The 23254-nt window shown below is 41.4% G+C and overlaps 1 protein-coding gene across 9 annotated transcripts in view; it reads right to left on the reverse strand.

Annotated features, from left to right (window-relative positions):
* Positions 1 to 23254, reverse strand: part of DOCK10 (dedicator of cytokinesis 10) — a 162749-nt gene that overhangs the window by 133724 nt on the left and 5771 nt on the right. For 4 of the 9 annotated variants that reach the window (XM_052803624.1, XM_052803626.1, XM_052803625.1 and 1 more), the window contains exon 1: positions 5930 to 6258. The exons of 1 other annotated variant lie outside the window; for it this stretch is intronic. In XM_052803624.1, coding sequence (XP_052659584.1) covers positions 5930 to 6094 — 165 coding nt within the window. In that variant the 5' untranslated portion in view covers positions 6095 to 6258. Of the gene's footprint in view, positions 1 to 5929; positions 6260 to 23254 lie in introns of those variants that run through there. 4 more of the 9 variants (XM_052803629.1, XM_052803627.1, XM_052803635.1 and 1 more) reach the window with 2 other exon arrangements.

Genomic DNA, 23254 nt, shown 5'->3' on the forward strand with positions numbered 1-23254 from the left:
GTATGATTGGAATACTTGGACAAAAAGAAAAAAAAAAGCATGAAGGAAAGTCCAAAGAGCAAAACAATCAAGGGAAACATGGAAAGCTAGCATTTGCTACAGTCCATCAGAGCTAGAGCCAAGCAGAACTGCAGACAGAGCATCACAGACAAAACTTGCAACAAATCAAGCATGTGTGTGCATAGATTTGTTTATAAATATGCTTATTATGCAGAGCAGTGTGGCTGCAGATGGCCAAAGCCCAAAAAACCTGAAGTGGTTTTTTGGGGGGTTGGGGGTTTTTTTTGTGTTTGTTTCTCTCTTTGCCTTCTTGGCTTTAATCAAGTTACTTTGCCTTTCTATAGGTCAATTTTCTTCTCTCCCAAGAAGCATTTTGAACATGCATCTTAAATTGTGATTTTTGTCAAATGCATAAAACCACAAAGCCCTCGCAAAGCACTCCCAAGGACTGCTACTTACAGAGACTTTTCTATGTCCCTTTAACTTATACCTTACTCTTTCAGGTATGCTTTGCTTACAAATAAATAGCTTGCTTCTCTTTTAAAAAAAAAAAAAGTAAATAAAAAATTCCTCTTATATAGGAGGATGTTTTCATCACTTTGAGTCCACACTCTTCATAAGCTGTCATAAGAACTTGGTTACCAGATTCATAATAATTTCATTCCACGTGCTGTCATACTACACATGTTGCTGCAACACTAATAAGAAGTGAAAGCAATATAAAATGTTGTGGCTCAGAGTACTAATGTCAGATGGAGAAGATTTGTTCAGTGGAAAAAGGCTGTTTTTAATGCCACCTCTTTTTCAACCACATGCATACTTTAAATGTTACTGCAACACTCTGAAGTATGAAACAGAGCCACATCTTGGGCTCATTCACCTCTGTACTTAAGAAAATATACCCAGAGCCATAGCTGCTGCCTAAACTGGTAAAAGCCAAAACCAAACCAAACGTCTTTCAGCACAAAAGAACAAACACTGCTCTGAAGAAGAGATGGACACCGTCCCTCCTACGCTGCTCTGCTGATGACGGTGCTGAGCAGTTACCAGCAGGCCTGTTCAGCATTAGGCACAAGAAAGGAGTCACAAAGGTAACAAAACCAGTTGCAAAAATGGCTCTGAAGTAGAAGCATTTTGTGCATCACTTACTACTTTTCCTCTTTACACTCTACTGTTATTCATTTATTCAAACATAGGCCTGTTTCTGTTCCTATTGAGGTCAAGTGCCAAAGTGGAAGTTTATTAAGGTCAAATAAAGCTACATATGTTTATTGTTGCTTAAAAATGTATTACACATTGAAGCTTCTGACTTGAGCTAAAAGATATGAATATTTTGAATATTTCTTTTGAACTTTAGAGCCCTGGGTAGTCTGGCTTTCCAAAGACAATCCCTTCTCCAAGATGTTGGAGGAAGAGAACACCCTTCTCTTCCCAGAATTGAGGCTCATGCTGACCTCTAAAAGTTGCTGCAAGTCCTCCCCGTTTGGGCACACGCAGACACATTCCCACCTACAAAACCAGTAAGTCATGAGTCAAAGATCTTTAAGTTCTTAGAGCTGCCATCTATTGATAGCACTTAGTATGAATGTGGCATAAGTTTTCAGTAGATAAATGCATACAAAGGAGGAAATGAGTACTCTGGATTATTTAAACTAGAAACATAAAATTAACACAGATTGTGCAACAAAACTTAAGGAACACAATTCTGGAGGTAAACTTTAGTATTAGATGAAGAATTCTCGAAGACATGCTTTTATTGTTTCTATGGTTTTTACAAGACTAAAATTCCATTTACAAACTAAGTGACCTGAGAAGCAGCTCGGGCAGCACCCCAGCCCCACATGTACGCCAGAGCACAGCTGCCATCCTGCACCTGTGCAGCAAGGGAGGTTCTCTTACTTCTTCTGTTAGTGGAAAGAGTAGATAAAATCTCTGCAAGCTGTCTCTTTTCAGAGATGAAAAACTGAATAAAGAGAGTAATATTGTCACCTTGTTATTGCTGTGTTCAAGCTAACAGGTCATTTTACTCAAAATGCAAAACATTGTACCACATTTTTGTGTAGCTGGTTACCAAGGAGTGTGTGTGTGGACGGAAGGATGCTATCCTCAAATATCATGCTTTGCTTTTATCTTCCACACAAATCTCAGCTGCCACAGTTCATGATAAATCACATGAAAAAAACAAAGAATGACCTACTAGATAAAGCTCAACTTCTTTTCAGGTCACGAGTTCCAAACACAAAGCATAATCCTAAACATTAGTGCCCCCACTCCAAGCACCAAACAGTTCCACATAACCCCATGTACTAAATTTTCTTCCTTCAGGCATCTTCCTCTTCTCCTTTTTCTTGCAGAAACAGCACATACAGTCATTTGCATTCACTCTACATAGGTTTTTTAATATCTCAAACCTCACTATGTCATGGACTTACTTTGAAAACCAGCTCTTACAGACATATGTTAAAGGTACAGAAAACAACAAGATGGTCTATTAAATACAGTCACTGAACACATTGATCCAACTTGTACATCTAGTTAGAGCTTGTTTGCATACTTATTTTGCATGTCTCTGGCAACTCCCAGCAGTGTGTCCAAGAGAAGATGACACACAATAGTCATTGACAAAGAATTTCCAGTTTTGTCTTTCTGGCATCTCTCCCTGCTCTGTGGATCCAGCCAAGATCTAAAACTGATTATTAATCTGCCTTGCCCAAGGATAAAACCAGATTTCTAAACTAACAAACTGAAGAGGAAAAAAAAATTCTGTGAATAAAGACATCAATCTTCACTTTCTGCAAGGACTAGAATGCTAGAAATACCTGCTGTGATGCCTAAAGGTTTCATACAATGATTAGTAGGTGGCCGTTAAGCAATAGCTGGAGGTTGTACTTGGGCCTTCTCCCTTTATTTTCTCGTGCAGCGCATCCACAGCATCTCCTGCTTGGAGTGCCACTGACAAGGGCACAATTCCTAGAAGAGTATCATATAAGGATGTTCCTCTTCAGGGATTAACAGAGGAAAACGGGGCACATCTATAGAACTGTATACTTACTGGAAGTATTTAGGGTAGACTGCTGTTCTCTCTGCCTCAGGATTGCTTTCTGTACCAAAGCAACATTGAGATTTTATTTTTGCTTCACACAGAACAGGTGAACTTGCAAGAACATGCAGCAGAGCCTGGGGACTTACGCCATTCAAAAAGAAAGCATATTTTTTCTCCCCAAATCAATACCAAATACTAACACTCTCAGTAGGGAGCATATAGCCAGTAGCACACAAGCTACAAAGAGGAGAACCATTTCATCTGAAGGTATGAAAAGATAAAATGCCAGATCTTCAGCCGACAGGAGCCCACAGCCTCTGGTGATCACACCCAGGCATGTCAGTGTATTTCAGATATTCTGCATATTGGGATTTCCTCACCTCTCTTCTTTGGGCACCCCAATCACTCACTGCCCTCAGGCATAAAAAACCTCAGTAATCTCTTTGGGATCAGTTTAGCTCCCGGCATCTGCACAATGTGCATAATGACATTGTGAACTAAACACTCTTCTGCTTGTCTACATAGTTGTCTCCACTGTATTATCCAGACATAAACTTCAATGATCTACAACAGACTAAGGGGAAAAAACATAATCTGTTAGGACCATAACACGTGTTTTATGAAGGCCCAGCAGCCTCCAGCCCCTCTTTATCATGCTGCTCTTTCAAGTCACATGAATTCTGGTGGAAACAGGACCATCCATTTCTGCCACAGAAGTGGTCTGAAGCAGCGCTTTCTTCTCAGCTCGCCAGGTCTCCACATCATTACTAGCCTAACAGTAAAGCTCAATGGCAAATTATTTTAGATAGTTACATAATTAACTGCTTCTAAATAAAAACGCACAGTAATACACATCCAGAAGAGAAAGAAAGATGTGCGAGGAAAGACCATTTTCCCAAGTCATCCCCTGCCCAGCAGCCTTCCTCCGAAGCACCTGCCTGCACCCACAGCAGCCTCATGACGGGGCTGAACCACTCATCCTCCCCTTCTCAAAGGGGCGAAAAGGATCCCACAGATCTCCTAGGGAAGGGCAGCCTTTTGACAGGACAAACACCAGTACATTAACTGGTACTGTAGAAAATGTAAAGCCCCCATTACTACGATGGGCGGATGTGTTCGAGACCAGCAGGGGATCTCTGAAAGCCCACATCCAGCAGCAGGTAACAGACCATCTGGCTCTGACCACTGTGCCTCTCCTTTGGGAAATTCCCCAGCCCTGCAGGGTGGTGGACAGCTTCCACAGCTCCCTCCACACTGTGGTAAAGCCTCACTTCTTTGAGAGCCCAGGGACCTTTGCTGCAGCTCTTGAAGCCCCACTCTCCCAGGATTTACCGCACAAGGAACTGCAACTCAAGCTGCTGATAACTGCATCTGTATGGGAAGGTTGGTACATTGTTTGCTGCCACGACACCCGAGACTACGCTTTTCTTCCAAGGACTGAAGCAAGTTGCACAGATGATCCATACTTGGACATGCTGCAATTTCTTCCAGACCCTTCTCACTTCATTATGCTTGAAATTACTATCAGGAAGGAGACAGTTATTTGTTTAAATACTGTTGAGGTTGTTTATTTAACCATTAAGTGGAAAAAAAGTTTGTTTTATAGATACTGGATTTTAAAGCAAAAGAAGTCTAAACATCAGCTTCAGGATGATGAAATCCATCCCCTTCCTCCTTATGACCATTAGCCTCCCCCATGCACTGGATAATACCCTCACCTGATACATAAAGCACCGCTTGGATTGGGTCCTCACTACTATAGTTGCCATGACTGCACTACACACCTCTCTATGGGCAGCAATGCTCTATTAAAACCACTGCTAGAACTCATGACAGCTATTAAATTCTCTAATGTTACCATCACCCACTTATAACTAAGTTAATGCCCTGTGTGATACAGAGAGGTATCAGGGGGATGCACTTTGGACTTCATCATAATATACCTTACATTAAAAAAAAAAATCTCTACCACTCAAATATTATACACGTGTGCCATGACAAACTGGCAAAAATACTATTTGCAGTGTCTTGGTAACATTTTTACCAAGCTAGAGCCACATAGTACCAAATCATTGCCACCTCAGACCCAAACCACTCAGGGTTCTAGAAATGCTCACCATACGTGTATTTGGCAAGGAAGAACAGTAACTAAGCAAAAAGCATATTCCTCATTCTGAAACAGTGATTTATAATGAGGAACAACCCTGTCACTTATTCCTAATAAACCTATAATGCTTATTATATTCCCACCACAAAATAAAAATGATCCAATTTAATTCAGAAAGAAAATGACTCTCAAAGACCGAGAGCCTTTCAAGCCTCCCGTCCTTAAAGAACAGAGGCAACTCACTAAGCCAGAAAGCGGTGATCCAGCAAATGTTTTACTGCTGCGAACTGTTTGCAGCAAAGATATATGGGAGTTTATTTGCATATAACTTGACATAAATTCCAACTGCATCCTGGGTGAAAGTAAAGTTTTTTTGTTTTGTTTGGCTTTTGGGTTTGTTTTTGTTATTATGATGAACAGACTCAGTAAACGTTTCCTAAGCTGTCTGCTGTTTGGAATTCCAAGTCTGAAATAAAACATAACCACACTACCGGCACCAGTGCTGCCTATCTCGCAAATAGCAACAAAACCTACCAACAATTAAATAACAGAACATTTACTTTACAGAGAGCTTATGTGTAGCTCTCAGCTTCACCCATAAAGTAACATTTCAGCTCTGTTTGACAACAGAGACAGCACGTCTACCAGCAAACTAACCTACAGTGACAAATAGCCTGTCAATGCTCTTTCTCTACAAATACATAAAGGAAATAAATAATCACGTAACATCTGTAATAATAATTCTGTTGCCTCTCTCTGCCAATTAAAGTATACCATACCATTATGATGAGAGTCCTGGGTCTGCTCATTTCATCATCGCTATCCAGCGGCAGAATTTCATGTGACAACTCTTCTCGTCGTCGTCGCCTGCAGATATGTGGACAGTTCCTCTGTACCACAGAACGAAAGGCTTGGAGCAGAACAATGCTGGCAGCACAACCCATATCTGCATCCTGAAGCCTACAAAATAACTTCTATGTTTATGCTGTGTTTGAAAAACAGTGGCTCCTTGTCGCTGAAAACAGCCTACAGTGCAGCTGCAGCCAGCTCGCTCTCCAATCACTTCCTTGGGCTCGGATCATCTGATCACAACCAAATAGCTTGGATGCAGATAGAGGAAAGATTTGATCCACTGAAACTGAAACACACGCAATGTTACGATGCTTTTTTCTCTCTCCCTCCCTCTGTGCTTCTGAATTCACATGAGAAAATGTGCTCCCTCTCTTGTACAATCAGCCGCCTCCACTGATTCTGGTTTCATGGAACTGAAAGTATTAAAATTCCTAGTTCAAAAGAGCCAGCTGTTCATTAACACACACACACACACACACAGAGGCATCCACAACAACTGGCAGGATCAGCTTAAATACCTTTTTAAAAAAGTCATATGTAGCAAAATAACAAACATCTGGAAAGTTATTAGCTCTCATTATCAGCACTGCTGTTTTTAAAATACTTTGCCTTAGGGTGTTTTGCCACAAAAAAAGAGAGACATTTAAGATCACTGAGGGATTTGGGCTGTAATCTTTTCACTTCTTGCAGTTTTCTGAAGCACAGCAAGCTCATTTGAGTTGTAAATGTAACAAGTGGTAAAAAAAAAAAAATGCAGAAATCTGGACTGCTTCATCCAGCTCATGCTAAAATAGCCATGGCTCAATGAGAAACAGCAGTGTGCAGCTCTGAAATGCCTTTCAATAGTGTAGCTGTTGTGTGCTCCCACACATGCGTGCCTTCTGCAGAGCAATACATTTTTACATCTACATACGAGGCTTGTGTTGAGAAGGGTCTCTGCTGACAGGGTCTCACACTGAACCAAACACCGATGACCTTCCAAGAAGGGTAAGAGGAAAGCATTTTAGTGTTTTATCAGTCGGGATCCAGGCAGGGAGAAGCAGCTGCTGGCAGTCAGCAGTAACAACTTGCCTTTCTGGCTCCTGCCTGACAAGTCATTCAAAAAGCAGGCAGGGATGCTTAGCAATCACATGACTGACCTGGGAACACAGCAAGCATTAATGGTAGAGAGTGTAAGATAATAGCACTTGAGAGGAAGTTAGCACTAAAAATATCTACAGAAAATGGATTTCTCCTACACATTAGGAAAACTAAGCATTTCCAACAGGGTTTCCAGAGAAGCTGCTTTTAAGTTAATACATATAACTTTATTATACGTGCACCCAAAACCATATTTACCTCGCATCAAAAGGCTTTGATTTCTAATGAAGGCCATGAAAATTTTGTCATCAATTCCCATGGGAGCATAAACAACCTTTTAATGTCTGTTAATGAGATCTTTGTAAATAACACTCCTCCTCAAAATCTCAGTCAGGAATTGCACTGAAAACATTCTGTGGAAATACTTTATTCTGGGCTTGATTAGGGTTTAATTGCTCAGCGATCTGGCAAAAGACAGCATCATTTTAATTAAAGCATTTGCCAGAAAAGCTAAATCCTTCAAATTTGTTCTTTAAAAGCAACAAACTCATTGCCATTGTTCCTTCAGAGTAAGCTGCTTTGAGTACATACAGAAAATAGCAGCCCTGGCAGGCACTGCACAAACTCACCCACAGCTCTGCCAATGCACCTGCCCGGCTCTTCCCCCTTGGATCTCACTGGGCGCAGAATTCACACACTTACGTGCTGTGCCTGCCTATCCACTGGCACACCCTATAGAGGGGGCCTCACATCATGCTTATTAGTTTGACTTTTCTAGTGCAATTACAAGAGCACAGTGGCACAGCTGGCTAATTTCTACACCAAATCAGCAATCCTGCCTGCTGTTGCTGCTATTGTTTACATTTTCATCGGTCCCTTGCCTACTCCAGAACTGCGACTGACACCTTGGCCACACAAAAGATGCGCTGGGCAGCTGGGAGACCTACATTCCTACTTTAATTCCAGCAGCAGCAATATTGGCCTGGATAACGTCTGTTGCTGGCTATTACAGCAACTGCTCTGCTACCTTGGGGGCTGCTGACACATATCCTGTCTGTCTGTACGGCATCTTCTTTTGCTCACCAGTGTTCAGCTGGGAGAGCTGGCAGGGATTTTTATGAAATTTGGTTTCCATAGCACAGCCCAACACTGTCGTGCAAGCATACATGGAATAGCACCCGAGGGCTTGACCCAAAGCTTCGCTTCACTCTCAGTGAAGAATCCCATTCATTTCAGTGGTCTTTGCATCAAACTATTCTCTGCCAGTGGTCCAAGTGACTTCATACAATTAGTTGTGGATTAAGCTATTATTAGATACAAGTAGGAATGACATAATCTTGGCATTTCATCTCTTAGGAGAGAAAAATGACACTTAGTCCGAAAACAAGTAAACTAACAAGCCAAAGCCAGCTAAAAGTAGCCTCCAGACCTCGATCAAAATTCAAGAACTGAAAAAACAGCTAATGCACAGGGGAAAAGAAACCACTAAAGAGCTAAAAAACCCCTTCTGTTTTAAGGAAATCTCACAGAAGCATGAGCTAACATTGGAAAGGAAAACTCCCAGCCCATTAAAAATGCCTGGACACACGCACAGTACCAACAGCTTTGTTCTTCAAATGTAGGGATCTCATTAGCATATATTATGCTTATACACCAACTATCAACAGCATTAGTTACTCTTGCAGTGAAGCATCAAGCACTATTTTGTGTTCATTAGCACTTTAGTCCAGAAGCTGAATCCAGTGAAACCCCCTGGGAAGCAAAATACTCCTTTGTGCAAGCAACTCCTTAATTCCCCATTATGAAGAGTTCGGCAACAATGTTGGGCTAAGGAATATCCACGGTGGAAGCCACCTGCTGCCCACTCTCACTCCATTCTTAACCACCACTCATTTCAGCTATGCTAAGTAGCCATGTAACATCAGCATGATGGTTTACAGGAACAGGCTGGGAAGCAGACCACTAAAGGTACCCCAATGAAAAAAAAAAAAAAAAAATGAAAAGAAGAATTGAAGAGGCAAGATGGTTGTTTTAACCCAGATTACTTCAGTGACCCAGTCCTTGGCAACTCCAAGGGCTGGGTCTATGCAGCAGCAAAGCTGTACAAGAGCAGAAGTGGGTCACACTTGCCGTGTCTTATGAAGTCCGTGATTAGAAAGCAGACTTCAAAGGCATCTGGATCCTCAAGCTAACAGCTATCCGTCATCCAGCCTCAGCTTCCACACAAAAGAGATGCCAGCTCTGCAAATGGGCAGTCAGGGCCTGAAGAGGTAAACTGTCTCTGGCTGGAGGTCTGCAGCAGAGAGTAAACCCCTCATCTTCCAAGCACTGGGTTATTTCTCTTCCACAATATTCCTGCATTTCCGTTTCTGCAGGCTGTAAGACTTTCTAAAGATGCTACCAAACATTTTCTAACACTCCTATTTCATACCTCTTTAGCACACCACATTAAAAGCTTGTTTCCTTCCCACAGCTTGCTTTATTCCATTAATTTTCCTTTCTCTTTGTGTCATTTGAATAAACAGGATATAACCTATTGGTATGCTGGTCTTCAGCTGAGGGCTTTAAACAGGAAGATAGAAAGGCAGCTCTCGGAGTAGATCCTTTAGTGAGAGGATGACTTTCCAAATGAAACACCGATCCTTCCTTCCAGTGCCAGAGGAGGCTGCATTCTCCTCAGGCAAGGAGGATGGCTGCAGGTTAGAAGAACCCTTTGCCCACACCTGCTCAGCTGTCAAGATGGCATGTTCCATTTTGGTTTTTTATTCTCCAGAAAACAAGACCTCCTCTCCAAGACGTGTTTGCATGACGTGTGCTGAGAAGTTATGCAGAAACTCTTGAAGTGTGATGATCCTAAAGCAACAATGACAGGTGACTGCAGGAGCCACCCACAAAAACAGAAACGCTCCTGGAACTGCTTACAACAGTCTGCTCAGCCTGGCCCACAAAAGCTCCAAGCCATTAACAGGAACTAAAGGCAGCCTAACAGTACAAATAACAAGAACAGCATTGTTACAGATGATAATGCTCATGCCACGATTATGACTTATCAAAGGATGCCCGAGTGTCCAGCTGAGCAAGGTACTCACCGGTGTAAAGCAGGTTTATACAAAGCTACTCTCACAGAGAGCAATTTGTTGACACTCTGAAGCCAACTCGCAGGACCATTTACCTAAACTGAAAGTGGTTAATAAACTGGCAAAACAATGTCCATTCACTGAAAATCCTTCATCAGAGATAGCGCAAAAATTTGCCGGGTGAGCTATTTACCTCGCACAGCTCAATCAGAGATAGCTTAGGATGGTTCTAGTCCAGGTGATGTACTGGTACACATACACAGCGCTCGGTTAAGCACATCTGAGCATGTCTGGAGTCAGACCCACCTGCAAGCCCTCACCATTTTAAAGCATGAATTGTTCTCTTGGGAAGACTAGAGTGAGCCTTTCAGTTTTTCAAGGCTATCCTACGTGAGTTACTATTCCACATATGTCATCCTGGTGCAGATGATAAGCAGCTCCCAACAACACATAAGTAACGTGGCCAGTGGCTGTCGCTCACGGCTCCTCACATAGACCCACAGTTATAGAAAAATTTCTGTTAAGGTCTAGCCTATACAAGTAGCAGGCAAGCATTTCAAGCAAGATACAACCACAAAATTACAGTGTCTATCTTGGTGCAGATGAGGATCACTCACATTTTGATGAGCTACTGTGCCATGTCTCAGCACCTTATAATTTATCACCCACATCACCCTTCCAAAACAAAAAGAGCTGATAGACATTATCTTCTTAGCAAAGAGAATTTTCCTCAGAGATATCAAAGGTCCTTGTCTCCAGTATTTGTTTTCATAAAGGCTTGGAGGCATTTGCAGAGGAAAGCGGGGGGGGGGTGGGGGGAATGTATCCAAGTTTGAAAGCCTCTCTTCATGCTCTGCTACTTCAAAACAAACAGTGGAATCCTAACCAGCCTCCAAGGAACCAAAATCGAGACCTGGATCAGACGGGTGAAGTACTCCAAGAGGTAGTCTTCACGGCAGTCTGCTTGATGACAGAAACCCTCATTAATGTGCCTGCTTTCCTTGCACATTTTATGCCTGAGGAACAGTATAAACTTAGATCTTTCAGCACACTTTTTCTAATGACTGTGTCCTTAAAGCAATGTGATGGATACCACGTTATAGTGGCATCTCTCAGTGCCACAGAGGCAGCATTTCCAATACCACCTCCTGTTCTCTGTCTGCTGCCAGGTTCCTAGTGGAGGTCTGGGGGACTATGAGAATCCATCTTCAAGAGCTGCCCTGTCATCTGTTTCAACACAGTTATGTCCCAAAGCTTTCACATCCAGCCCAGTGGCCTACAACAGGCTGTGCAGTGCTAGGCTGAACCACAGCCATCATATGTTTTGAGAAAAAAAAAAAAGCTTTAAAATATACATGGTGATCACGTATCTATTTCAAAGAAAGCTTATGCACTCACAGTTGCTAAAAGCCATAAGTAGCATCTGTGCCTTCCACTCACAACATACCCTCTTACAGTCATTTAAAAACATTCATGCACTGTATTTCAAAGCTTTGCTTCAAAACAGTTAAATGTCAGAAACACTGAGGTCTCAAATAGCAGAGCAGGCCCAAAGGCCTTGCCAAAGGTGTCAGAAGTACACAGACTTTGTATTTCTTTAGTTTCCACCAGCTACTCCTTAGTGACTGGGGAAAGCAGGCATTTCCTGCAGTAACTGGTCAGTACAGCTCCTGAATGATGCTATAGCTTTTTCATCTTGAAATTGTGTTTCCTTCTCATGAAGCTATCCTTGACCAACACAAACAACTCTTAACCGTACTACGTTACGGTCAGTGCAAACTCCCCAATTAGTAGTATATGGTTATAACTATATGAAAGGGGCTTAAATCATTCAACCACCTCATTTCTCTTCATCGTACCTGACAGCAGCAAGCAATGATTACACTAGTGCAACATTCGGCAGATACCTTCCCAGCAACCCTTGCAATGTCACCTGCCTACAGAGCAAACAGAAGGACTGCAGAAAGTAAGTGTATGGCACCCTCTAGGGAGTAGTACATGAAAGACAAACTCACCACCAGACTCGGCTCTCCTCGCTGGCTATGACAAGTAATGTACATTAAACGACTGTGTTTATAAAATCTTCTCTTTACATTAAAAAAAAAAACAACAACAACAAAAAAAACCCCTGCACTATCCAAAACCTTTAAAAACGACTCAGGTGTTCTCCAGTTCCCCACCATAGCTAGGGAGAGTGCCCAAAGGAAGGGCTGCAGGATTAGGACTGGTGTCTATCTAACCTTTCAAAATATTGCATGATTCAAATTGAATGACAAGTTACACACAGACTTACCTTTAAAACCAAAGAAGTGACCACCTGAAGGCTGCCCATGCAGCACAGTGCTACATATGGCACAGAAATATGGAGCAGGCTACGAGAACTTGTGTCTCCTCCAAGAGCACCCTTGTGCAACCTACAGGGCAGTGTGCCACCCGCACTGCAGGCTGCTCAATGGGGGCACGTACCCGGACAGGGAGCACAGCAAGGGCTGCGCAACAGCGGACATGGGGCTGCTGGACAACCGGCAAGCTCATGGAAGCTCATACTGCAAAACGCATTCTTACAACTCTGCTGTTTCTTGACTTTACCTGCTGAAAATAGAAACCACCATGTACGGACAAGGGGCGGGGGGGGGGGGGGGGGGGCAAGTCTGATAACCAAGGAAACAGGCTCCCCGTGACTGCATGTGCTAATGCTGCCTGTCTCTTCTCAATATTGCTTTTCTCTTTCATGCTGATGTCTGTTGAAAAGCATTATACAGAAGTTGTGTGGAGTACTCTTAATTACTACCACACTGCATGTGACCAAAATACAGAGGTTTCCCCCCGTTAGATCCCACAGCAGTTTACTAATGGTATCAACGTACTGCAACCTTTTAACAAACAAGGAAACAGAAACAAAATTACGAAAAAGGACTGATACTTCAAGGATTTCCAACAGGCTAATGACAGAAGTTAGGCTAGAACCCACATCTCTGGAGCTTCAACCCCTATAGGGGTTTCTCAGAATATTATCTTTATACAAAATGTGAAATAAATTTATAACTTGCATGCAAATAGTTGCCACATTCTTATTTCCAACTCAGGTGAAGCACCATGCTGATTTTCAAGTAATTTCTCACTTTGAAATGTAGTTTTCTACAATTACAGTCTCTGTGAGATCAATAGGACTATTCTTGTGTCTTAGATTAAGTAAAATGGGAGAATTGTAGTCTATAGGCAGTGATTAAAACCTCTTTATTTCAATGTACTCCAGTGGCTTCTGGATCTAGCACTAAATATTCTAAAGAGTGGCTAAAAGCATTGTTGTGATTTCCTTGAACATGTATCAGGAAAAATAAGTACTTAACTTCATACCAGGAAAAATAACTACTTAACTTATAAAGCAAATGTTTGTTTGGTCTTTTAAAAGAACTTTTATTATCCCATAAAACTGGAGGAGAATTAGTTGGAGCTACCAAAATTCATCCTTTCTCTGGCACAGCGTTAAATAAAAACATGTATTAAGATAAACCCTGGGAAGAATTTTCACCCAAAGTTACAACTAAGGCTGGGCTCACACTTTTGAAGAGAAGGTTTTACAAGTAAGCCACAGCAGAAAAAACAGGCAGTAGCCCATTGGTTCCCAAAGAGAATTGGTAGCAAATTATTACCCTCTTTCAGAAAGATCCACGTTCAACTTGCACACAACCCCTCAAACGGCATTATCAGCAGCTGGTCCTGCTTCCCAGAGACTTCCATGTCACAAACCCAATGGGACAGAGACTGAAAAGAAAAACTGGCATAGAGAAACCAAAAAAAAACCCGAAACCCCACACTAGCCTGTTTTCACTCTAACATGTTATTTTTTGTGACAGATCTTACAGCTGTAACAGAGTACAACTGGTCTGTTACCTTGTCATAGTCCAAGATTTCCATGACATGCAAAAACTACAAAGACTTTTTTCTAGCTGTTTCACAAGTCAATTTTCAAGAACGAAACACACCCAGCTACCCGGAAAGCTACTGTTCCCACACAAGAGCAAATGCATTCCCCATTTGCTGCCCTGGCACCAGCCCTGCCGCTTACAGAAATACTGGGAAGAGAAACAAGCAACCCCAGAGACCAGGGAGGAACATCCCTCAGCCCATTCTCCCAATGGCATGCTGCATGGCTCCAAGAGAAGTCATTGGCCACTAATGAGGTTTCAAGAATAACATGTGGGTTTGGATGAGGTGCTATTTGTACAGCAATGTTCTCTATGTTGAATGGCCTGAATATGAGTTGAAAATCACAGTGGTTTAATGAACTACCCCTCCTCCTTTCAAATGTGATCAAAAGCCTATCAAAACACTTCAAAAACTCTCACTGGCATCAACAAAATCTGGACAAGAATCATAAAAACCTGTATTGCTGACATCTCGTCTTCAGGATGTGCAACCTAGTCTCTATTTCTGTAACAGCCACAGCTTGCCAATATCCAAAATTACTCTTTCTATTCAAATACAGGCTAGAAATACAAAGCAAGAACAAACACAGAGAGACTAGAGTTACTTTCAAAAAAGATGCCCCCCATCTGGAGTAAAGCAGAATTTTAAGACAATGATATCTTGTTAGAAAATGCATTTCTTATTCCAAGCCAATGACACCTTTCTACTTACAAACCAGCTAAGAACAGGTAAGAAAAAAATAGAACTGCTCCATAACCAGAACACTTTCAGCCTCTAATTCTTCAAAAAGATGGTACCTCCTTTTCAGCTCAAAAGAGAGCTTGCAAGGGAAGGTATCTCTTTGCCTGCTCCTATCTACTTGTACGCTCCTTTACTTTTCAAACAACTCACTTGAATATGGAAAATATGCTCATGCCTTCAAATTTGAGGTAGGTATTTAAATGAGATCAATTAATCCTTTCTTTTAATGTTTCTCATACTGTTTAACAAAGAAAAACATTAACTGTTTACCATCAAGAAAGAGTGGAATCAGATACTAAACGAATGGGTCAGGCTTCGTGCACAAACCCTAACTGCTTACACAAGGCAGGTACAAACACAGGCCTTACCAGATAAGCTAGAGAAGCAGGACTCGATTGTGAACAAACACAGGGTAAAGATAATTAGACAACTGGAATGTGGCACTTGGTGGCAGCCTGCACGGCACATGTTGAGGAATGGCTACAAGAAAGATGGAGAGAAGACGACTTTGCTCTACTCTGTCTCTTTCTCTGGGACCCTGAAGTCCGCACACACAGAATTTCACCAGCTCTGCAGACCTGCGGTCTCAGTCTCTACCAGGGATTGCAATAACTTTTTCCCCAGCACATCGCTGCGTCTTAGGCAGAGGCAGTTAACTTTGATGGCATCTCCACCTAGGTCACGGCTTTCCACCACAATCTCCCATTCTTTAGTGTGTCAGCATTTAGAATAACCACCTGGGAGCCAAGCACATTTTTTGTTTGTCTGCATTAAAAATAAAAAAAAAAAAAAACAACCAAAAACCCCACAAACCCACTTTTTTTTTTTTTCCTGTGTATGAAGTCAGGCCAGAGAGGTTGAACTAGCTCATCTCCTGCCTCCCAGTTTTGGTATCCTTCCTCTCTCTCCCTTCTTTCTCTCTTAGAAGCCAGATTGACAGGAGAAGAGTAGTATCCAACACCTTTTGCCTCTAAGTCAGACTACACATGTGATAGAGATCAGCAGCAATTCCCACCTGACGCTGCACATGCTATTTACAGGAGGCTTTTGGATTTTCAAGCCAAGAAACCCCTTTCCAAACTCCCTCACAAGAATTATTGGCTGTCCCAGGGAGCCAGGAGTTTAGCTGCCTAAAGCATTCCAGGTTAATTTAATGAATTTTTTAATTCAAAACATCATAAGAATAAGATAGGTAAGATAAGAATTTCTAATGCAAGCTGGGGCTTCAGCAGCTGAAAATAAAGGGGGAAGAGCTGGAAGCAGTGGCTAGTGCCAAAATAATCATCAACTACTGATTTGACACTGGCATGAGCAGAGTTCAATATAGTCCTGGATATAATGCAAGGTATCTAGCAAAGGAAGTACTTACACTACTATATTTAAGAGTCATTACATGAATACCCTGGTGAGACATCACTGAGAATACATGAACAGGTCTGGCTACCTTGAAGAATGAACCAGTTGCAGAAAAGACCTGCTAACATGACCATGGAATGAGTAAGTTGGAAGAGAGTATCTGGCTTGATGTGTCTGGTTCTCAGATACGCAGTACAAGTCTACTGACACATTGGATTGAGTCCTGTGCAAGGTCACCAAGACAGACTGAGGCTGGAGGACACAAGTTATGAGGAAATGCTGAGAAAAATATGTTTTTCCACCCTTAAGAAATGAAGGCTGATGGAAAATCTTGCCGGTCTATATCCTACCTAGCAGTAGGGTATAGAGAAGACAGACTTGGAGATACACCGGCAGGGGATGAGACACAGTGAACAGAACTTGAGACAAGGGAAATTCCAGTTAAATGCAATAAAATGAGTTTTTCACCATGATGGGTGGTCAAACACTGGAACAGGGCACCACAGAGACTGTGGTATCTCCATCCTTGGAGAGTCTCAACATGACCGGACAAGGGCCTGAGCAACCTTATTTAGTTGGACTTACTTTAAGCAGGGAGCTGGACTTGACAACCTCCAGAAGTTCCTTCTAAACTAAGTTATTCCACGACTGTGTAAGAACACTGCTTATTCACCCTAGCAAACCAGAGCCTGAATTTGTGCCCTGTCTGGGAGAGCCCTAAACACAACCGAAGCGGAAGAGCTACTTAAGCCAAAGGCTAACACAAAGACAAGAACAAGAGGCTATAAACTGGCCATTTAGGCCATACAATTTCACTTTGCAGAAGGTTCTGTTTCTAACCTAACATAGAAACAAGCAAAAGAGGCTCCCAATCAGGCTTCTTTCAAATCTAAGTCAGCTGTATAATCCCTGCTTATTATTTCAAGGCAATTTCACTTTGAGGCAGGCTCAATATGCAAAGCGTTCAGCCAGGAGCAAGGAACCAAAAGGAACAATCTCATTCCATTTCCGAGCATAAGCTTCTACAGCTGCAAAATGGAAAATGAAGCACAAAACGTGGATAAAGGAAATGCAAAGTAAAATTTGTACATACAGGGGCCAGCAAAAACTGTGTTGTCTCAGGTGCTAATGTCCCATCACCCTACTCCCCCAAACAGAGAAGCTGCAGATGTATCCTTTTATCTGACAGGAAAAATCCCACAAGAAGAATATGGCTTACTTCCACTGGCAGTATAATGATGTGGCTCCAGATCCCTTTTTTCTTATCAGTGCCAAGAATCCAATGGCAGTTTTTCCCAAAATAAAAAAGCTAAGAATCAGGACTCTGAAAGTTTTTCAGGCTATAAATACTTAAGGAAGGGTCTTGGGGTTTTTGTTTGGTTGTTTGTTTTTTTTTTTTTAAATATTGCTCAACCCCCCCCCCCCAAACCTGATAGGTCCAGGGTGAGCAAACCAAGCAGCCTTTCCCCTGTTTGATCCTGTCAGGTATGTCCTAACCATGACATTTCTGAGGCTAAAGCACACAGGGCATATCATGAATTTCTACACAGAAATCCACCTACACATAATCCTACTGGCATAAGCATAAGCCTCCACAAGACAAGTAATTTCACAGAAATGGGATCTGTGGGTATGTAGTGCCAGCTACTATCATGCAATAGAAGTTATCCTCTTGATTACAATGGGGGGTTGATTAGCCCCCAAACCTTTCCTTTCTTAGCAGATCTCGGGGAGGCTCATATCCCCCCTCCTTTTACACTAGCCAGAAAATCCAAGCTGCATAATGGAACAGTGAGACCACGCGTATAACGGCACACAAAAAACACAAGGTCCCTCAGACCAACAGTCCTCACGGGATGTCGTAGCCCTTTCAGAAAGAATACACCTGGAGCAACTCGTATACAGCTCCTCTGCTACCTCTCATGCCCCACCTAAGGAAGCGCCTGAAAACCACAGTTTTGCCCTTATCACCAAGGAAAGGAAAAAGCACCCCAAAAGGCAAACCAAAACAACAACAACAAAAAGCATCCTGCACTTTTTAGAAATGATCTTGCTTTGCTTTTTTTCCACAGCATAATAATGTGCTCACTATATCAAACTGAGTAACAACTATTTTAGCATTTAATGAGCGACATTGTGGTGTTCTGTCCCCTGGACAGCTTTTCTGGGTAACATGTGTTTTTCATTTCATGTCTCTTGTCAGGGTTTCACTCCCTTTCTTTTACTTAAACTCCAGAAGAGAATAAAAATCATACAAACCCCAAAACCAATGAACCTGTGTTGCTGGTATCAATTAACATTCACATCCACAAGGCTCTTTATTCAACTAAATACAAAATTAGCAAAACCAGCCCAACTATAAGTTGCTTGGTCTGTATTTGTTAAGCTGTAACACAGTCTCCAAAAACATATGTCTTCTGGTTGGTATTTCAGGCAAAAATCTTAGAAGAATAATATTTTGATTAGCAAGATGTGTGTTTTGAAAGATTAATACTGAACTCCAAAGGAGATTAAAATATGAGTAGAAACTATGAGCTAAACACACATATGTGCAAAGAGTTTTCATCCTCACTGACTGAAATGTCTGGTTGCAAGTCATTTGTTTTTACTACTGAAGTCTTAATTGTATCTGCTGTTGACTTTTTTTTATTAACTGATATTTATAAAAAAATCCTGTTCTTCTAGAACCATTTCAGAGCAGTACTGAAAAAAAAATAATAATCTAGTATATAACAGAAGTTATGTCATTCTCTATTTTATTATGACACATCTCAAATGAACTTCCTAAGGGATCCTAGTAATTTTAGGTAGTACCCAAACATTGACCTCTCCTCTATTTAGTCTTCCAGGACTTCTCAACCCCAGTAGGAAATAAAGAACAAAGCAGCCAGATAGTGCTTTTCAAGAAATCGTAATTATTTACGCTTACAAATGTATTGATTTATTTCAGGGAAGCAATCAGTTCTCTAATTGTGCTGAACATGCAATTAGATTTTTAAATAGATGACCGACCTTCCTGGACCACCCCCTTGTTCTTCTGCTGGCAGCTAGGCATTCTACAGGCTTATGTTCTTAAGTAACTCCAGCTGAAAAAGTGCAAATGCCTAAGTAAATAATTAAAATGTTACAGACTACACACTGGAACTTTAACCCTACGGATTGTTTTATTGTTGTTTTTTAAAGGAAGTAAACACTCTGGTTGTCTATACTGCCAAAGCTTTCATTAGAGCATGTGATATCCAAGTGAATACATGATGATATATATAGATTCCCTTTAAACATACCCCTTTTTCACACCAAGGAAAAATATCCTCAGCTTTCTCTTAAAATTTTGATAGAAATTAAGATAGATATAGCAACTGTTCACTTCTGAAATTTACTCCAACATATAATTAGTGCTCTAATTAGATTCAAGTCAGAAGTTAACAATCATGTATCACTTTATATGTAATGATACAATGATTTCACGGTAGCACAGTCACAGCCAACAGAAGAGCTCTCACCTTACTGTCATTTATGCTTCTGTCAAGCAGCTGAACAAATTAGGAACAGTTACATCTAAATAAGGGCATATACACACAACTAAACACACACTGTCAGGCATAAGGGCAAACTTGGTTACAATTACTCACTCTCAGTATCAGAGTCTTATTCTTAATGTAGTAATGCTAAATTCAACATGACTACTCTTCACAAAAGATCAGGTTGGCAATTTACTTAGGGGAGCGTGGAGGCAGATTGTCGGTGGCATACATAAGCAGGGGGAAATGGAAGCCACAGCATTTCAAGTGAGACATCTAAAGAATGTGTCCTCCACCCAGCACAAGCTTATCAGCAGGTCTCACCACTCTGAAGCAGCACCTCTGGCTTTCAAATCTCATGTATCAGCATCTGATTTGAAAAAACCACAAGCTTGAATGCCAGCCATAAAAGCCTGCTGCACCCTGGTAGGAGGTACTACCCTAAGTAAAGGCATCCTGCTGAACCAGTGTTCACACAACTGTCAGCCAAGACAAACAGGCATGGTGAAAGGTTAAGGAAGGTTCACCTCTATCTTGGTATTGCTGCTACCCTCAGACTGTGGATAGCACTTACTTGGGGTTTCAAGAGACAAGGGGTACAATTCATCTCAAGTAAGTAATGGAGAAGATGGATTCATCATCCTACTCCAGATGTAGATTTATCTGGTGATCTGGGAAGCACATCATCAAATGGCACTACAATTATTATTTGACTTAGGATTGCTGAGGAACCCAGCATCAGCCTATGACACACGACTTCTGGAAACTCTAACCTGATCCAGAGGAGCAAACTACACCAGTATGAGCCCGTACTTTAAAGGTAAATTTAATCCTGCTTCACAACTAGACTGTGCAGATAGAAATCTGAAGACATTACGCTGCATTCAAAAAAATTAATAGGGAATTCTGTATTTTTAACCAGAATCTGCTCAATCTATTTAAAGTGACAAAGATATTTAAATTTGCCCATTATTGACATTGTCTATCCCACTGTAGCAACAGATGTTGAAGCCCCAGATGGGTTAATACTTATGACAAAGTCAACAGAACAGGAAATAGTGTTTCCTGCCAAACTGTCTAAAAACAGTCGTACTATTAGCACTTGTACTTTGCTAGTTTTTACTACTGTTATCTTACAGACAGACGTGAAAAAACTAGAAAATCTCCTGAGCCCATGATAATAGCAACGAGAAAGTATTATTCCTTAGTCATGGTTCAATTTTCATTTATTTTTGTACCCTTAAGACAGAGAAAAATATTTTATAATTGTCCTTGTTAGCTAATGATAGCAGGACCTGTTTGGCATACTGGTTATGGGGAACACCTGGAGCTCTGACACAGGCAAAAAGAATCAGACCACTGTCATTCTGCCTTATCTTTTGCCCTATATATGTTAACAGCAGTTAACTGAATGAAATCATAAGCTACCTATTACTTCCATGTAATTTTCTTCAAGAACAGAAAAAACCTTCATAAGCAAGAATTAGAGGAGAATGGTGTGCCAATGTGCTAGGCTTTTAGTACCCAAGGCACCCGTCTCGATGTCGTTCCCCTTGAGGCACAGTTGTGTCAGTACACGAAGTTGTTAAAACATAGTATTTAACCGGACTTAAAAAAAAAAACAACAAAACCAAAAACACACACTCCAAAAGAGAACACACAGACCCCCTCTCACACGCCCCCAAAGAACAGCAAAAGAAACACAAATAGGCAGATTTCCAGGCAGCTCCAGACATTAGTGATCCAAAGGCTCACTCTTAACAGCCACAATCAAAAGACAAGGAAAAAGATGATCTTCTTGTCCCTAAATATTCCCATGTAATATCATCTACCCAAATTCTGTAGCATTACAAGAAAATATATCTAGTTCCACTGATTCAAGCCTCCAAGAAAATAAAGAGAGAGGGAGGAGGGGGAGAGAGAAGGAAAAAAAAAAAAGGAAGGAAACACATGAGAGGGAAGATTCAGATTTCTTTTCATTTCTCTAGTTTTAATTCCTGTAATTCTTGTATTTTAAACTATTAATAACCACACATACAAGGACTTCTTGTTTTTTAAAGTTTCATCCTTTTAACCGTCAACAGTCAGTTAATACGTGTCCTTTTGTAAAACTGCAGCTGTTTTTTCAGGGCAAAATGGCAAGGTCCACTTTGCTGCTGTTCCTTGACAGCGATCTTGCTTTTATCACCACTCTTAAAGCACATCCGGCTTTACCTCCACACAGGTAACACAACCGAGTCTTACCAGATGCAATGCAAACTATGCAAAATGGATTCAAGAGGTGCTGCTGGGGCAACGTTAGACCCAGTTACATCGGTTGGAGCTGTGGGTGAGCCGCCACGTTAAGCAGCAACCCTTCAGCATACAGGTTTTATACCTCAGCTTTTCAAGCTCCATGTATAAGTCATTTGCTGACTCCCATCTTTATCACACAAACACTTCCCCAAAATAAAGAAACTCACATTTTCAAATCTGAATCCCTACCAGATCCTTTAGGATTAGGAGCTGGGCTCTTCTGAAAAACACACTGGGAAATAGCGATAGGAAACAGAAACCCAGAAGTGTCGGGGCACAAAGATCAAGTATAGCAGTCCTTATAGCTCATTCTAGCACATCTCAGTACCCATCAGCATGGCATTTAAATGCCAAGAATCTCTGCTTAAAACCCCCAAAACCATGCATGCCACATTATTCCAAGCAAACAGATGTTAACCCTGGCAGCTACCTATTTACTTAAGTCTATTTAAAAATATGTATACATCTATTGATGCACTCACATATCAAGACATTGCATTGTCTTCCACACCATACTGAACAGGGAACCACTGATACAGAAATTCTTTAAGGAAACAGACACAGCAGAGAGGTTCTTTCAAGAGTCACTACCTATTATTTGAATTATATTTTATCTACTGAAAAGTCATTCAAATAGCTATTATCTATATAAAACCATTTGATTAACATGAAACTTTACACTAAAGCTAGGAGAGAGGCATATTACCAAACCCAAACACTTCACATTGACAGTATGGGGGTGAGAGGCATGGCTAGACAGAACAACACAGGATAGCTGTTCAGTGAAGAAAAGAAGCAGAGATATTATCAGTTTGAAGAACTGGCAAGCAGAATTCCTGGAAAAAGTGGGTTTTAAGATGGTGTGGATGGCAAGCAAAGATAGGATGCCTGACAGATAACTGACATACTGTTCCCTGCATACAGAGGGGCATTAATGGAGGCTCGGAGACGAGTGGGAGAAAGACACAAAGAGCAACAAGGACTGAGGACTGGAAGGGGCAAGGGCAGCAAAGCAGGGAGTGGGTAGATATGAGACCAAAGAGAGGAGAGTAATGTTTAAGCGCAACATGCAGGCCATGCCTAGTCAATTTGAATGGTTCTCATTCCAAGAACAACTTTGAAAAGAAAAAAAGGAGATAAACCTCATACTAACACACATTGGTTATTGTGTCCTGCTGTACTACTGCTCATCCTGCTTACTGCAATGCAAGTAACTTGAAACTTCCACCTGAAACCAGTCTGAAAACAGTTA

This window comes from Harpia harpyja, chromosome 12, assembly GCF_026419915.1.
Source record: "Harpia harpyja isolate bHarHar1 chromosome 12, bHarHar1 primary haplotype, whole genome shotgun sequence".
Lineage (NCBI taxonomy): Eukaryota > Metazoa > Chordata > Aves > Accipitriformes > Accipitridae > Harpia > Harpia harpyja.